General features: G+C 40.0%; 1 protein-coding gene across 2 annotated transcripts in view; it reads right to left on the bottom strand.

The window, feature by feature from the left end:
• FNIP2 (folliculin interacting protein 2) overlaps positions 1–10,593 on the bottom strand; it is a 124,153-nt gene extending 113,560 nt beyond the window's left edge. Inside the window, exon 1 of one of the 2 annotated variants that reach the window (XM_036887722.2) lies at positions 10,243–10,593. In XM_036887722.2, coding sequence (XP_036743617.2) covers positions 10,243–10,358 — 116 coding nt within the window. In that variant the 5' untranslated portion in view covers positions 10,359–10,593. The remainder of the gene's footprint in view (positions 1–10,242) is intronic. The other variant, XM_036887723.2, reaches the window with a different exon arrangement.
• Between the last annotated feature and the right edge of the window lie 8,422 nt (positions 10,594–19,015).

Here is a 19,015-nt window from a genome sequence, read left to right as displayed (position 1 = left end):
TTTAGTCCTTGGTCATATATTTATATATTTTAATAATGTATTCATCTTGTAGGTACTAATTGGTTTTGGAGCTTTTTAAATTTAACATATCAAACATTTGATTACTACTGTTATGTTAAATATTACTATATTGATTGTTATATGTATTACAAACAATTAACTCATTGTATTTAAAATATTAATATATTGCTATTTAATATTTACATATTCATGTATTTATCATTACTGTCTTCAAAATCACTTAGCCATCACATAATATCCCATGAAGCTAGCATAAAAATTTAGCCACTTCCCTGCTGTTAGACAACTATTATGATTCTTTTTATATTATCATTATAATGATAATGTCTAAATAACGTCTCCATGCACAAACTTATTTTGCTTTTTTTTTAAACATCTTCATGCAAAGAACTTTTTCTTCTAAATCACTGGAGTCAAAAAAGTACAATCATTTTTTATGTCTAGCTAACACTGCCAAATTGAATTGCAAAAGAGCTTATAACAATATGCACAGACGTTGGAATAGACAAGTGATCAGCAACTACTAAGAGTGGGCTAATAAGGTCCAAGTTTTACCACCATCCGACCAGCACTGTTTCTTGAGGGTACTTTAAATTATCTCCACTAAACAGGCAATATTGTATGCTGTTAATATGAATGTAAGAAGGCACAATATCTCTGAGGTACAGTTTGGCAGAAATTCCATCCTGGTTCCTTATCCTAGAAATATACCTGAGCTTATGTGTAAGACCTTCTGACTAGGAAGTTCACCATCTCTAACAAAAAGGCCTTAAGGCAATCTAGATATACATGAAAAGGGGACTGGTTAAAATTATTGTGCTTGGCTTCACACTAAAATTACATGGGGAAGATTTCATAAAACAGACAAGAAGGGCGCCAACCCAGACCAATTAAAAATTAAATCAGGATCTCTGAAAGCAGAGTGGGCATTTAAATCTCTGTTGGTGACTTTAATGTCCAGCCAGACTTAAGAACCACTGGGTGAAATAAAGTATTGTACTTGTATTTATCCAATGGACTATTAGGCAACTATTGGCAAAATGCAGAACTGTATACAGCAACTACCATTGTGTGTGAACGTAAGAGAAATTTTTCTTCTTGTACTTGGACAGAATATTTCTTCAAGTATATAAAAGAAACTGGTAAAATAATGGCAGCCCTTGGGAAAAAAGATTAGGGGTGTTAAGTGAGAGGCTTAATATTTCAATGTATATCATTTCATATTGTTTGATTTTTAATCAGGTACAATAAAGAATTCATTATCTTAAACAAAATCAAATCATAATTTCTAAGCAGTGTTTCAGGAACATATGGCACTAAGCAATGCATAGTATCCCATAGCAGGGGCCAGGTATTACCAGTGTTCAGAGGGTCTCCATAGAGACCCACATGTTCGGAAAAAACCCAGTGGCTACCAGAGGTCCTTCACCCTTTGGGCAGAGACAGTTGTTCCTGCTACCTCCTTCTGTCCTAGCAACTAACTTATTCAATGTGTCATTCTTAAGCAAACAGTCATTGCCTGATATGCTTGGGGAAAATGTTTACTCATAGTTCACTTCCTCACACAATGTAGATCATCATTTATGATATTTTAGTTTGGGTTAAAGCTTCTTAAAGAACATGTCAGATCTTTAAACCCATTCTAAGTTAGTTTCTCAAATGGAAAAATCATACATTGAAAGCATGGATGACTCCATCTTTTTTCTGAAGCACTTACTCCATGTAACATGCAAAGGGTCTCTGCAGGGTTTGGAATACCAATGCTATTTTTATAATTAGGTGTGCTGCATCTTAAATTTAAAAGAACCACTTAGCTAATTTCATACTATAATGTATTTCAGTTTTACCAAGTCACACAAGAATTCAAATTAATCTAAAATGTATAAAACAGAGTTTTACATTTATCAACACACAGCTTACTTGTTCACAGATACTACTGAAATACTTTTTCAATAGGTTGCTTTCAACAGCTGTGGGATTTTATAACCAGGTCTCAGACATATTACTTAAGTGTCTTTTATTTTGTTTGTTTTTTTAAAGAGGGAGCAGTTCCCTTCAGAGTATTTGCCCTATGCTTTTGATACCAGAAAAACTATTCATTATCATTAATGGATAAAAGGGAACTAAGTGGCATATAACAAGATTCTCATAAACAATGTCACAATGCATGCCAGAAACATCAAGAAAGGCAGTTCCCTACTAAAAAAACTCTTATAATCATTCATTCATTCATTCATTCATTCACCAAGTCTGTACTAAAGGTAACTTCTTGCCAAGCACTGCATCAGGCACTACAGACACAATGGCAGGGCTGGGGTTTAGAACTCCCACATCCACATTCTAACCATAACATGTACATTTTCCTGTTTCATTCCATTACTTCCAAATGAATACTTAAAAGTGGCAAACTTAAGAGATATTTTTGTCACTATTTCTCAATCATATTTTACAAGACTTTAAGTAAATGGGGTGACTTAAATAAGACCCAAATAATGACAAATAATTTTTCCCCATAACCCTAAAGATTACAACTGTAAGACGGAAACAAGAAAACATCCTATTTTCTGGGTGCCTGGGGGGAAAGCTGGCAGCGTGAAGTATTTATAAGGTGTTAAGACTGAACTGATCAGACTAGTGTTTTTTTTGTTTCTTCCTAACACATCCTAAAGCAACACCTGCTTCATCTCCTGAGGAATGTGCAGGTTAACATCTAACTTGTCCTCAGCTTGTGGAGAAACGGAGTTGCCATGACAACTGAATGAAAGTTTAGTTTGCAGAATTTATCCGATGAAACATAAAAATCTACTCAATGCCATTGAACTGACTTATGTATACTTACTTGTAAGTGAATTCTCTTTTTCTGTTTATAAAACTATCAAAGTAAATGTTAATGTATTCTGTGAAAATTTTCATGGATAAAATATTAAACACACACACACACACCTTTTTGTCAGAATAGGCCATAAATAAAATTGAACAGTAACTGACCATTAAATTTTGGCAATGCCACATTGAGTATTACAGGGTCACAGGTCTATCTAAATCAAGGAAAAACACACTTCTAAAGTCACTATATTTCTTAAGTTGTTTTAAATTGTCAAGTAAATTAATATACATGTTTAATTTCTACTGATTGTCTATTACACAAGGTACACTAGGGTGTATTCAATAAGAAGTGTATCAATTTTCCTAGAAAAACATTTCCATAATAAACACATATGCTGCATAAATAGTAACTTCCAACATGTGATTATCCTTACTGGGAACTAGACAGAGGTCCCCACTAGATAATGCAGGTTTTCAATCCATTTCCCTCAGCTCTTGGGGACTGAATTTCTACTGCACCAGAGCCCACTCTCACTCAGATACCCACTGAATTGGTTGTCATTTTCCATTAGACATCAGTGGCTAATCAAATGCCAGTGAACATTTCTCTAAAGATGTATTGCATCCAATACAGAAATGTTCTTATTTATGATTAAAAAAAAAAAGTCAGGTATAGTTGATAAAATTATCATAAAGCAGTACACATCTCTTTGAAACACTATGCTGGGTACACATTCTGGAATATAATCTACAAAATAAGTAAGAGTACAGGGACAAATAACTAGAAAAATATTCTAAATATACGTAGAAAAGAAAAGCATACAGTTAAAGAGAGAGTAATACATAATCAGGGATCCAGACTCATGCTAATACTAAAATCCCAAGTAGCAGAAAGAATACTCTTTACAACACTTATTCATGACCTCATAGTATTAATGGCTGCATTTATTGCACTTAATATATTGTATTTTTTGACACAAACAGAAAATGCAATATGAAAAAAAACACGTAGCATGATGTGTGAGAAGGCACACTGTCCTTTTCAGAAGTCCATTATAAAGGCAGCTGGACAGATTCTGGCTGAACACAAGGGGGATGCCAGCCCATCTCTTTCCATCCCCATCCCACCCTCGCATTCAAACACTGGTTACAAAAGTCCCTGTGTGGCCCTGAGGAGTGAGTCATGGATGTTCCATTTACAGACCGGGTGGAGTTGGGGAAATCACTTTTAGATGTCCAGTTAGCTGGAAAAGTCCATCCTGTTTTTTCTTTTTTACATAATAACCATTTTTCACAAACCTGAGATAAAGAACACTTGGTAAGTAGGAACTCACCAAATATTTCAGCACTCTAATACACAAAGGAAAGGCTTTTACAGCCAAGGACATGATCTCATAGTGCAGGCTTTAAGATTCACACTAGCAAGGAACTGGTACCATCAGGATAAATCATTTGTTCCTTTTCACCCACACCAAGAAAAACAGTGGCTGGAGAAATAATCACATTACCAGTTACCAGATCAGATTCATCCACCCCAGGCAGTCAAAACATTTCTCACAAGTGCAAAGACAGTCTTTTACAACTCCCCTTAGCAAGGAAACACAACAGCAGAGTGGCTTCCTTAAGATGACCTCACAAGCAAACCACAAAAAACACAACCTTACAGCCACAACAGAACCCAGCTCTCTTTATAGCTAAACTCAGTGCATCAAAAGACCATATGCCTGCCCCATCTTTCAGTACCACCTACTAAAGTCAAATGATGATACAACTACGTGAGCACTTCATATGTCAGAACTTAAAATTAGAATAAATGTCTTAGCTTTGAAAACACCTTAATCCAAGCTCCTTAACTCACCCAAGTTCCCCCAAATCTAAAAGGCTGTGTCACTTTTTATAAGCATATTTCAAATACATCTTAATTAGGTCCCTCTGTGTCACCAGCTGTAGACCCGCATGCAGCTCCCAAACTGTGCTCCAAGCCCCAGTGAAGATCACGCTGGGCTCAGGCTCAGGGGAGGCAGTGGCCCCATTCAACAATACAAATTTTTCACATATACATTGCCTACAGTTATCAACATCAACAATTAAATTGGCCTCCTAAGGTCCATAATGAACTTAGGCTTTAAATACATTAAAATTCACAGCATATTACTTTTAATAGCAGGAACTACCAGTTACTTTAATCAAGATGAAAATTTCTATGAAGAGTTTCTATTCAAATCAGGTTTCTCCACAAATGTTATCTTTACCCTCTCCCTCATAGTGTAAAATAATTCAAAGACTGTTTAGCATTTAAAATTATTTAAATCACAAAAGCAACACAAATTCATTAGAGCAAAATCTAAAATAACAACAAAAAACACACACACACAAAAATTGAGTTTTTACCCAACCTTTGTGAGGCACTGGCTGGAATAGAGTGCGGCTAATCCTCTTCCATACATGCATAATCAATGACACAGTCCTGTTCTTAAATATTCATGTAAATATATATCCTGTTTTTACTTTTTCTATCATGAATACCTTTCCCTGTGTATATATATGCATGCGTGTATACACGTACATATAAAATAATGAATTCGCTGCTGCAGAGTATTACCTATCGTGAGGCTGTATCATTTTGTTTAAGAAATTACCTCCTTCAGCTAACAAGATTTTATACTTAAGGAAAGCTTGCATATAATTCTGAAAAATGCACACACTGTACTCCTAAAAATAATTCTGAACTTGCACTCACCTCCATCCAGGCCTGAGTTCCTGCCTGCTGGGTATCTTTAACACTCTCTAAACTTAGGGTCTCTATTTCATCCCTGACAACATCAAGGTAAAAAAAAAAGAGAGCAAATGTCTCTTCAGTTCAGTCCCAAGTTTTCATCTATAGAAAGAAAACGGTCTCTAAAAATGGTTCAACTTCAGTAAAGCCTCAATATGAATAATGCAAAACTCCCTGACTTAAAAGGCTCTTGGTAATGCTTAAAATCATACTGTACTGCATTTTATTCTTTTCAAAGATTTTCAAACTCTTTATATTACCTCTTCACCACAGCCCTATTACACAGGGCTGGTGCCATTATTTACAAATGACAAAACTGAGGAGCAGAGAAATGGAAAGACTTGTTTGATGACATGCTGACATGGTGCATGAGGCAGGACTAAACTAATGTTCTCAATGTATCTTCCAAATGCTTTTAACAGAACCCACTGCATTAGATGAAACAGTCCCTCCTTTACCTCTGACAAAATCTCCAATAACCCCACATGGTGTACGGCATATCTAGGGGCAAGGGGAAGATGATGTGATGAACATGCCAAAAAACCCAAAACAGCAGGCAAGGGAAGTGCAGGGGGACTTTTAGAGAGCGGTAAAAAGAAATAAAAACTGCTACTTATGTTTCACATGTCTATGTTAAGGGCATTAAAAATACAAGTGGAGAGATATAAGCTGTGTTTTTTCCAGAATATTCTCCTCTCTACTCCCCAAAATCCCATTAGAAATGCTTGTATCCTGGAAGTGGCACTGGGAGTGGATGAAGCACTTCTCTGTAATTTCCCTGTGAGGGAAGGGTAAGTCAAATGCCTGGCTTCAGTCACCCCAAGGACGAGAACACTGAGCTCTTAATGCTGTAATTAATGTAAAGATTTACTGTCTATCAGTGTTTGAATTATCTTTTTGTTATAGTTCAGTAATTTCCAATGAGTAGTTTGCTGTTTACTGATCATGATGTATAATCTGTCTTCACTTGGACTGCAAACTCCAGTAGGACCATAGGTGTTCTACCTGGATTTGTACAGATGGAAAAGGACATCACAAGCACATGGGCAGCAGATCCTATTTGATAATCATGATAAATGGATTAAATTATCCTTATACCAACCCTGTAGCAGATTACTTAAATTTGTCCTAACAGAACAATGTGGATCAGCACTAACTAGGTCATCTGGTCTTACACTTTCAGGACTAGAGAGGAGGAGGAATGCGATCTACTCCTTCCAGCATTTACGCAATGAGCTACGAAGCAGCTGAAGTGCTTTCAATAATGCCTCACATCCCAGGTGATACATGTGCTCACTCACTTCATCTAAGTGGGCCAAAATAAAACATTTGATAACCTGTCATCTTTTTTATCTTCCTGTTACATACATGTTTTAGGTAAAAACTGGTTTACTAATTTATTCAAAACATTAAAAAAGAAAAGCTTAAAACTTCAAACTTGAATGAGACATCCAAGTCAGTGGGCTCCCCATCTTTTAAAAATTCCTATGTGAATATGTTCACCTTAAATCCAAGGTAACCAAGAACCCAATTCTACTTCTGACTTGAGCCAACAAACAAATCATCTTTTTGCTCTAATTTATCCTTCTGGAACAAAGATTATTCAAATATATATTTATGTATCAATTCACTAAAAGTGAAAGCATTCTGAAGGCCAGCAAAGAGAGAATTCTCTCAAATTTCAACACCACAATGCAATTTTATAACTTTAAATACAGTTTACACTTCACAAATACCAAAATCATAGTCTTTCTAACTACTACTCCAAACATGTCAATTCAATCTCTTGATTCCTTTCCTAGCAACCTCTTCTTCCTCAAATCCTGAAAACGGCTTTTTGTTGAGCTCCTAAACAAAATACACTTAAGAAGGAATCTTGACTGTGATGATCCTCTTTCTTAGATGGAATGCCAGAAAGCATGAAGATCTGAATATGACCTGTGAAATAAGACACTCATATTGGACAAATTTCCTCAATAATCATATACAGTGTGTGAAAATGGGGTTGGGGTTGGGGGGAGAACAGTAAGAAACTCAGGGAAGAGACTAAAAGTGCACAAAAATGAGCAGAGAACATCCAGGGCAAAATGGTGTGAAGGCCAAAACTGCAGAGAAGTGGAGAAAAGTTTAAAATAACTAGTGAAAGTCCATCACAGAAAGAGAAAAGATATAAAAGTCTTCTACAAACTAAAACAAAATATATACATATAAAAAGTTGGATCTTATTTTTACTTAGGTTTCCCCTCAAATCATATGGCAATATATGCTACAAAACTGCCCCCAAAGTCTACCTGAATCCTCAAAGGAGTTTTCATTCTCAAGATCTACAAGTTTACACACTGTTTTTAAATGTACTAAAGAATACAAATTTATGTTAGGAATATAATTTTTAACCTAAGGGTTTTTACCTTAACTTCTCAACATCTCAACTACAAAGTGGGTCCCCAAGGGTAGCTAATCCCCTGTATGAGGCACCTACTTCTCCAAAAAGCACATGCCAGCTCCTATTTGGTAAAATCTGGAAAAAATGAAGCATAAGGTCATGTTTTATAGGGCAAGAAAGGCAAATTTTCCAGGACACTGTTCTCAGGAGGGCTACACAGCATCTGAGAGTTAGGCTAGGTGAAAAGTGCAGGGGAAAGGCTTGTTTGGGGGTCCTTTGATGATCTGGTGTGCACTGGTTGATACGTCCTCATCTTCCTGGGTCTTGATTGACATCTGCTACTTCACTTCTTTTTCCATTGTCACCCCTTGCAGGGAAACTGCTAAAGGACTCTTCTTATAAAGGAGATGTTCAATTGAGATATCCAATTCTCCTAAAGACATCTACCTCAAATACTTGTTAAAAATCCTAATGAGGTCAAGTTTAAAAAAAAAAACAAAACAGTCCTTGGCACAATTTTGTGTCTTCATTATAAACCAATGGGAAGTTAGAACACTGTACTGAAAATGTTCCCACAAAGTAGGAATCAATTTCCCTAATATGGCCAGGCTCTAAATATAGCCACAGCTTTTTTGTCCAAAATACACTCAAACTGTGGAATGGAGGAAATGGTGGTGGGTTACTGGGCAGAGAGCACAGGAAATAATGACAGTGTAACTCTATTATCTCTACCAGCAATAAATGGCTTTAAATGTCCTTGACAAGGGCTGTGCAGTAAGAAGAAGCCCTGTAACACACGTGTCTTTCTCTCCAGGCTTTGTTCCTTTGATTGAGGCTGGTTTATTGGGAGAGAGGAGAAGAAATTACATACCCTGGGTATGAAGTAATTGTACCATTCTGAGACGGAATACAGCATCACTAGTACTCAAAGCAGTGAAAGAAACAGAATCTCCTACTCAAATATAATAATTCAGTTAACCTAAAGGAAACATGAGAATTTAACACAGATAATTTAAAGCCCTCACAATTTACCTTCCAAACATCACCATAGCCACACACACAAAGTACTGGTATTTAATGTTCACATAATTGCAACTGAAGAGCCATGTGTGTTTTAAATGAATGTAATTCTAGAAAAGTAAAATCTAGAACATAAAACTTAATCCAGACTTTATTCAAAGTATCACTTGCAACTTTTAAAAGGTTCATTATACTGGGCCTAGACTTGTTTAATAATAACCTGTTTTTGCAAGGCAGTTTAGCCAAGAAGCACCTAGCAGAGTGTCAGAGTTGGAAGTAGATCCTCAAAAAACTTTGCTGGAAAAACTGTTAAAGGTAAATAAATGAACTTCTCAACATACGTATGCTGAATGGCAATACAGGACATTTTAAGTCATCTTTTAAAAGTTAGCCCTTGTAACTTTAAAAAAAAATCCAGATTTTTTAAAAAGACTAGATTCTGTGGTCAAACTGAGTCGAACTGCAGGCTCTGCCATGGACAACTGTGAATTTTGGGCGAGCTGTTTCAGTTCTCTATGACCTTAAGTTTCCTCATCTGCAAAATGGGAATTACAATAGCATCTACCTCACAGGGCTGTGAGAGAAATCAACATTAAGCATTTAAGATAGTAAATGCACCGCAAATGCTAGCTAATATTATTCCAAGGTGTGTGTTCAGGAGGTCGGATTTATTAAATATATGCGTCAGCTTTGTTAAATTAAAATCTCAGGCATGTCATAAAAGCGTTTTACTCCCCCTTTCCACACATCATGCGGCATCAACCTTCCAAGTGATGTGGAAATTACATACTTTCATTCATCCACTGGAGAGCTTGGCATATAGGGCAAGAAAGAAGAACGAGGCTTGCTCGTGACTGTTGCTCCTTCCCAACTTCAAAATACTGTCACGCACACAATAGGCTGGAGCTGCCCTCAGAATGACAGCCGCGCCCGCAGGGGCGCCCAGGCGGCCCGGCCGGGAAGGGGCCCCCGTCCTGGCGAGTGCCCCCCGCCCACAGCCGCCGCGCGCGCCGGGAGCCTCGGGGACCGCGGAGAGCTCTGAAGGGAGGAAGGGCCCGAGCGCTGGGGCAAGTGAAGGAGGGGGGCTTCCCGGTCCCAGGGGCTTCAGGCCACGCCGGGGCGCGACCCTCCCGGGGCCCAGCGCCTCCGCCCTCCCTGCGCCGCCGGCGCCCCGCCAGCGCCGGCCGCGCTCGCTTCGCCCCCGGCGCCCCCTCACCTGAAGGCGGGTCCTTCCCTGGGAGCCCGGCCCGGGGCCGACGCCGCCGCCGAGCCGCCGCCGCCGCCGCCGCCGCCCTTCTTGTGGAAGAGCTTCTGGAGCAGGGTCGGGGCCATGATGCTGCCGCCGCCGCTGCTGCAGCTCCGGCCGCGGCGCTCGGGGGCCGGCGGCTCAGCGCGCAGCCGGGGGCGGCGGCCGCGGCGGCGGGGCCATCACGGCGGCGGCCGCGGCGGCGATGCGGGCGCCCAGCCGTGCGGGAGCGGGGCCGCGGCGACCGTGTAGCTCTGCTCGGCGCCGGGGCGGCCGGCGGCCGGTCATATGACAGCCGGCCCGCCGCCGCCTCGCGCGCTGACAGTTGTCTCCTGCGGGAGGAGCCCGCAGCCCCGCGGTGGCGGCGGCGGCGGCGGCGCGGGAGGAGCGCGGCCGCCCCGGCGGCGGCCATTGGCCCAGCGGCCGCCCGCCCCGGGCCCACGTAACCCGGCGGGAGGCGCGGCCCGGATCGGCGGCCCCGCGCGCGGGCCAGCGGGGGCCGGGGCGGAGCGGGCGCGGGGCCGGGGGGCGGGGGCGGGCGCAGCGGGGTGGGCGGCGAGGGGCCCCTGCGGCGGCGGCGTTCGTTGGGAGCCGTGAGGGTGCAGCTGGGCCGATCTTTGTTCTTTTGAGACAAAGCCCCTGGACTTGGGTCCTAGCTTTGTGCAGGTGCAGGGGCTCGTGTGTGGAAAGCGCGGGCGGTGGGAAAGGGCGTGATGCGTGGGGCTGTTGTTTCACAGGACTGATTTGAAGCTCCCAACAGTCCGACACAAGGTATTGACGTGTTTCTACCATATCCAGATCAGAGTTCTCCGGATGTGTTTTAATTTAAACTGTTTAGTCGAATAATTTGCTCTGGCGTCTTGGGTCACCATACCGTAGTTACATTAAAAAAGTTGCTTGTGAAATTAAAAAGCACGTGGAATTCACGGCATAGATTTAGAAACTTAAGAGAAGCTATTTTATAACAAGGGTATGCTTTCCTAATACAGATTTAACGATCAAGGCACGTAATAATCTGATACCAACCGCAGATACTCTTTGGTTTGGGGAAGGGAGGAGTTACCGTTTTTCAGTTCACTTTCTACCCAGTCCCACCCAAAATCCGTGGGAACTGCTGGTGCAGAACTCAGCAACCAGCCTATGAAATTCTGCCAGATTCAGCGCAGCTTCTTAAGCTATACCTTAGAACACTGGCTCTGCAGTCTTTCTGATGATGGCTCACAGAGACAAGGCGAGGAAGATGCCAGCCCTGCCGCTGCCTCCTTCTTCGTGGGCAGCGAACAGTGTCCCACCTGGATTCTCCTAGACGCGTTCAAAAGCGGACTCTTGGAAATTCAAAACGGCAAATGTATTTCCATAAATAGAAGTCATCAAAAATCTCTCTTCATTTTAATTTGCATTATCCTTTTTTATTATGTGAGTTTCTTGCCTTGGTAGGAAACCAGCTGTGAATAAGGATGTGCTGAAATTTCACAGAAGGAAGGGAAAGGTGGTAGAAATGGAAACTCAGTAATTTTTTTTCTTCAGAATTTTACTATTAAAATGGTGTATTAAGGGTTCATGTCGGTGAGCAGTCATCGTTTGGCACAATAGAACGTACACAGAACCTAGATTTGCAACTGGGCTGTTTTCCCTGTTTGCTGGGAATATGTACCTTGTAGGGCTGCCAGCATTGGTCAGCACCCTGTAGAGCAGCTTTTGGTCTTAACCGTTGGGACTGGTTAACCTACAGTCCCAGGTCATATTATTACCTGCAACACACCACCCTCCTGCAACCTACCCCATTCCTGGTCAGAAAATGTCCTTTATTCTTCAAGTTAAATATGCACACTCTTGATGTCCTAGCAGCTTCTGTAACTACATATTAAAGAGGAATTTGGGATGGTGTCCCGTGTTCCTCACCTCCAAGGGCTGTTGCAGTTCCAGCCCAGAGTCAGGACTCCAAAAGGAACAGCTGAAAGCATCAGCCTGCCCCAGGCACTATCCTCAGTTTTGGTCCTGACTGAGCAATTGTCAAGGGAGAGCGTGCACTTAAAACTGTTAAGGACAGACTTCAGTGAGGGGGCAGGAAAGGAACTGAAATGGCTTCGCAGTCTCCCTTTTCCCCTTTGCTTGCTCTCAACCTCACTTGTTCCTCATCTTGGTTCTAGCCTCACCTCGTGCTTTGGGTTTTAAAAGTGTATAAAAATCCTAAACAGCAGCATTCTGTGAGAAAGCTCTAGACAGCTCTTCCACCCAATTTCATTATTTCTCTTGGCTGTTCCTCAAAAACCCCATCTTTTCCCGGTCAGCCATTGGTCACTGCCTCACCCCTGAGGCTTGTCGTAATGCCAGTCTCCAGCATTGGTCATGTGGCTTATCTCCCAGTCCCATACATCCCATTCACCTCTTCCCATTCACTCCATCTTATATCAACTGGTTGTTCCTGTATGCAGCTGTCAAGAGGAGGAGAGAGGAAAACAATACCTTGAGTGCTTGGAGATGACAAAACAACACTAAGATGGAAAAGGGGGAATTGTAAGAGGGCTGGCTGACTTATCCTATTCCATTCTGAGTCTTCATGACACTTTTCTCCAATTAGTGTATGTTCTATAAGTTGCTTTAGGAGTTTTGCTTGTACAATTAGGATGTCATGTACAGTTTGTAACCTACCTAGAATCCATTATCCCCTTCTTTTGAACAGAACACCAGTTTTGTTCAGGTGTCCATCCTTTCTCAGGCCAATGTGCCCTGAGGGTAAACTGACATTATCCCCAGCCTCTAGTCTGAATGATCCAAAGATAATCCCATTTGTTTTGCAATGTACAGTTCAGGCATGAGCATGTGTGGCAATTCTAGTCAAGGAAGCAAGAAGGAAAGGAGCTGAAGGAGGAGCAATTCTCAAATAAGTTTCCTCACTTGTAATAGACAGCTGTGAGGAGAGACCTGGGTGGGGGTGAGGGAGCTGGCATTTTTTTTCTTCCTTTGGGTGTTGTATATCTACATGTAATGCTGCAGCTATCTTGCTACCAGCCTGAATATGAAACCAGGACTGGAGATAGCAGAACAGAGAGGGGGAAGCAAGCTATGTCCTTGATAACATAATTGAACCACAATCCCTCTACCCTCAGTGGAGTTTCCCCATTTGATGAAATAATATTTTTATTGTCTGAAGCCAAAGCAGTCTACAAGAAGGAGTCCTGTTTTCTCTCCTCTATTGCTTCTTATGTGAGACAAATAAACACCTGCTTGTTTAACTCTCAGTGTACCAGGGAAAAGAGTCATACCAATGGATCTACTCTATTTTTTTCATGTTTTTCAGTCATTTTGCAAATCATGTACAAGAAGCAAGAAAAAAGGAATAGTGAAAAATAATAATTTAAACATAGCAAACTCAGTTTTTATTCTATGACTGCATTTGAAGGAATATTACCATCAATGGGCTGCAACCTTTGAATGCAGTAGTAACCCATCAACATATAAGAACCAGGAACACAATCATCCTATAAATATATATATATATTTTTTAATCATCCTATAAATATTAACTCCAGATTTCAAATACATCTCTAATGGTTCTAGCTTATACTTTTGATTCTAACTTTGAACTTTTGCTTCTGACACTTGAATCAACAAAAAGCAATACTTTTGAAAACTTTGATGGCTTGTAATTATTTTGAAGAGAAGATAGCCATCGAAATGCAAATCAAAACCTCTATGAGATATTACCTCACACCGGTTAAAATGGTCACTGTCCAACAGAGAAGAAATACCAAATGTTGGCTAGAATGCAGAGAAATGGGAACCCTACTACACTGTTGGTTGGAATGTAAATTGGTGCAGCCACTGTGGAAAGCAGTATGGAGGTTCCTCAAAAAACCAAAAATAGAAATACCATTTGATCCAGTAATTCCATTTCTAGGAATTTACCTGGAGAAAACATATATGCACCCCTATATTTACCGCCACACTATTTGCAATAGCCAATATATGGAGCAACCTAAGTGTCCACCAACAGATGAATGGATAAAGAAGATGTGGTTCATATACACATGGAATATATTATTCAGCCATAGAAAAAAAACAAATCCTGCGATTTGCAACAACATGGATGGATCTAGAGGGTATTACGTTCAGTGAAATAAGCCAAGTAGAGATAGACAAATACCATATGATTTCACTTATTTGTGGAGTATACAAAGAAAGCAAAATAGAAGGAACAAAACAGCAGTAGACTCATAGACACTGAGAAGTGACTAGTGGTTACCAAGGGGGAGGGGCTGGGGCAGGTGGCAGAGGAGGGTAAAGAGGAAAAAGGGGCACAATAATTCACAATCATAATATAAGTTGGTCACAGAAATGGCAGTGCAGCATGGAGAATATAGTCAGTGATTCTGTAACATCTTTCTACGTTGATAGATAGTAACTGCACTAGAGGGGGTGAGGATTTAATAACATGGGTAACTGTGTTGTACATTTGAAACCAGTATAAGTTCATATACCAATGATACCTCAATAAAAAAAGATAGCCATCTTCTTTACTTCTTAACTATAAAACATTTTCATTTTTATATTTGTAACAATTAGATTTAGCAATTGAAACACACTGAGCTCCTTAAACTTACACAATATGTGATTATATCTCAATAAATGGGGGAAAGAAAGAATTAGCAATTCAATGAATGTTTTCATTTCTACCTCATGATTTCCTTCCAGTCATCTTTGTACATACATTACCTTTAGCATTTGTTGACTTACAAACTATCAACTGTATATGATGCAAAAACAGCGTAGGATGACAGAATATATCACATGTCTATTTAGGATGACTCAGGTTCTTGCTGCAAAATATTGAATAAATGAAGTCATTCCTCTTGAATGAATAAAAATACCATATTTCCTTCTTATCTTTAAATATATGGTACTGATTCATTAATTCTGGAGTTTGAGAAAATTAAGGAAACTATCATCCAAAGACTTGTCTGCTATTTCACTTCTATGATTCATCTCACTATCATTAAAGTTCAGAGTGCTTCTTTCTTTTTGCATTTATCTTCTGATTTTTTTAATACTTCTGAAGTGTTTTTCTCTATTAACTTTCTTTCCTTTGCCATTATGGGAAAAAATGACATTTCTGAGTTATCAGTGATTATTAAAAGCTGTGATAAAAAACGAACACGATAATGTCTCCAGGTTTCTCTAATACTTTCTTTAACACAGATGCACTGCTTTGGGAAATAGGACATGACAACGGAAGGGCAATGGAATAGTGATGACTTATTTTACAATTGACTCAGCTTTCTAGGTAAGTCTGAATTCTTGTTTTTTATTATTGTCTTTTCTAGCACATGTGTGAATAATTGTTGAGTAATGTTGAAATAATCCGTACGATGATGATATGGTAAAATGTTTAAAGCTAAAGGAAATTAAGGTCACTAAGATCCCATACGTTGTGAGAGTCCAATAGACCCATATGGTAATTGCAAGATAGAATGAGTTTTATTGCATTTTTTGAAGTACATTTACTCTGTTCTTTGGAAAAAACAAGAGTCTAAGAAAGGATAAAGGTCATGAAATATCCATCCTCATAAATAGCTAAAACCTCTCAGAAAAGAAACACGCTAAAGTGGGATCCAGTGGACTTTGATGGTACAAGGGTTAATCCACTGCCAATTGGGATTCTCTGGTGTTTGCAACAGAATTCAATCTGTTTGATAATCTCACTATAGCAATCGAGCTCCATGGTGCTGAAATCAAGGGACATTTTCATGTCTTCTTGTAATACAACGGACTCTTCCTCCTTTTGGAAACCCTCTCTCTTTGATATCATAGACCTCTTTTATTAGTTTTAAACAACCTAACTAGCTACTCCCTCAGTCTCAGCTGGAGCTTCCTCCTCTACATCCTTTTAAAGTATGAAACTCCTCAGGGGTTCCCCTCTATCTCTTTTGCTCTTCTCATCTGTACTCTCCCTCCCCTTAGATAAGGTCATCCATTCCTGTGACTTTAAATGCCATTTGTATGTTGATGACACGCAACCTTTTACCTCTCTTCTAGGTTTTTATAACTGGCTATCTACTTGAGGTTCCAAAAGATTATCTTGCAGCCATCCCACGCTGAACTCTCAGTAATTTCTTGTTTCCAATACTGTTTCCTTTGCCATCTTCCCCTCTATACATTAAAATTTTTTTTATTAAGGTATCATTGATACACAATCTTATGAAGGTTTCACAAGAGCAACATTGTGGTTACTACATTCACCCATATTATCGAGTACCCCCCCCCCATACTCCATTGCAGTCACTGCCTATCAGCATAGTAAGATGCTATAGGGTCACTACTTGTCTTCTCTTTGCTATATTGCCTTCCCCATGACACCCCTACATTATATATGTTAATCATAATGCCCCTTAATCCCCTTCTCCCTCCCCACCCGCCCTCCCACACCCCTTCCCTTTGGTAACCACTAGTCCCTTCTTAGAGTCTGTGAGTCTGCTGCTATTTTGCTCCTTCAGTTTTTTGTTTGTTGTTATACTCCACAAATGAGTGAAATCATTTGGTACTTGTCTTTCTCCACCTGGATTATTTCACTGAGCACAATACCCTCTTGCTCCATCCATGTTGTTTCAAATAGTAAGATTTGTTTTCTTCTTGTGGCTGAATAATATTCCATTGTGTATATATACCACATCTTCTTTATCCATTCATCTACTGATGGACACTTTGGTTGTTCCATTTCTTGGCTATTGTAAATAATGCTGTGATAAACATAGGGGTCCATATGTCTTTTTGAATCTGGGATCTTGTTTTCTTTGGTTAAATTCCTAGGAGTGGAATTCCTGGGTCAAATGGTATTTCTATTTTTAGTTTTTTGAGGAACCTCCATATTGCTTTCCATAATGGTTAAGCTAATTTACATTCCCACCAACAATGTAGGAGGGTTCCCCTTTCTCCACATCCTCACCAGCATTTGTTGTCCTTGTCTTTTGGATGTTGGCCCTTTACACATTTACAATGCCTTCCTTTACACATTTGTTTAAAACAGAAACCTAGGAAGCATTCTTGACCCTTTTTTCTCTCATCATTCAAAATATTTCTCACGTCCATTCCTCTCCCTATCCTTTGCTACCACCCTAGTCCAAGTCACCATTATCTCCTGCCTTGACTTCTGCAATAGTTGTAATTGGCTACTTTCTTGCTCCATCTCCAAGCAGCTGTCACAGGGATCATTTACCATTGTAAATTGTTTCTTGCCACTTCCTTGATTAAAACTTTTTAGTGGCTTCTCATTGCACTTAGCATGCACCCAAAATTCTCAGCATGGCCTACAAAGTTCTATAAGAGTAGGTTCCTCCCTCTCCAAACTCACCTCACATCACCCTCCCACACTTACTATCCTTCAGCCACACTGGTGTACTTCCGTTTCTTCTTTCAAGCCTTTTCTGCCAGGGATGCCCCATCCCCCATCCCAAAACTCTTTGTCTGATTAGTTCCTATTTATCTTTCAGTTCTCAACTTAATGTCACTTACTCATACATTGACTGCCTGATTCCCTCATCTCCATTCCTAATTAAGAACCCCACCTCCCTCCAGTGTTTCTGTTATAGCACTCTTTTCTATTCCATTAGAGCACTTACCATAATTTATGATGAGCCAATAAATACATGTTATGTATTTGTCTCCCACTAAACATATATATTAGTCTGCATTGTTGACTAATGTGCCTGGCACATGGTATCTTCTCAAATGTGTATTTGTTGAATGAAAGAATGAATGAGTCAGTGAATGAACAAAGTTCACTGTCTCTACAACATGGAAGCTCTAGACCCTCATGAAAAACTTCTCTGTAGTAATTGCCAGATTACCTAAACTTCTCCACTTGTTTACCTTGGGGGGAAGAAAAGAGGTCACCACTGGCCAGTTTTAGTTGCCATTAGGAAACTGACCATTCTTGGGACTCAAACTTTTGTTATTAATTTTCTGGCTTAATCTTGAAGCCCTTTTACCAGAGCACCACTAAATTGGTTTTTTAGAGAATCTTGTGAATTTTGTCTTTCTAAATCACCAAACATTTAATAGTACTATCTACTTTTTCTCTTATCAGCCCCTTACCCCAAATCCTCCTCCTAAGACAAAGTATAGTGTATCAGTTAGGATGTCTTTTGCTCTAAGTAATAGAAGCTCCAACCCAAATTGGCTTAAACAACAAAGGGATGTTTTCCCTCAGAAAAGAAAAGATCCAAAGGTAGAACAGGGTCCAAGGCTAGTATGTAAGAGCTCTGATTCTGCTTCTCTGAGTTTCTCCTGGCTCTACTTTCCATTGTGTATTGAATTCTTCAGACTAGTACCAAGACAGTCACCATAGTTCCTGGGATTACATGCAGATAAAACAATGTCCAATCAAGATGGGGTGGTCTCTTCCCATGTGTCTTGTTTTCTTAGAAGCTCTGCAGTTTTTAATCATAGGCAAAGGAAGTGTGGCGCTATCATGATTGGCTTTGACTAATGACCACCTGACTCACATGTTGGGTAGCCACCAGAACAATATAAAGGCTCTCACAAAGAGCAGAGCAGAGTGGCATAAACTGACTGTTGGTAAATAACCAAGAGAATCTGCCACATATACGTTAGTTTATAAATTATAAAACACAGACAGCTATATTGTCACTGAGTGTTTTTCAAGAACCCAGCACACCATGATGATGGATTCTTTCTTAGAGTGGGATGGGATAGGAGACATGGGCTTTTGCATCTCCAACTCCAT

This window comes from Manis pentadactyla, chromosome 1, assembly GCF_030020395.1.
Source record: "Manis pentadactyla isolate mManPen7 chromosome 1, mManPen7.hap1, whole genome shotgun sequence".
NCBI classification, from domain to species: Eukaryota; Metazoa; Chordata; class Mammalia; order Pholidota; family Manidae; genus Manis; species Manis pentadactyla.
Note: the sequence above shows the minus strand (reverse complement) of the source record. Positions and strands in the feature narration are given on the sequence as shown.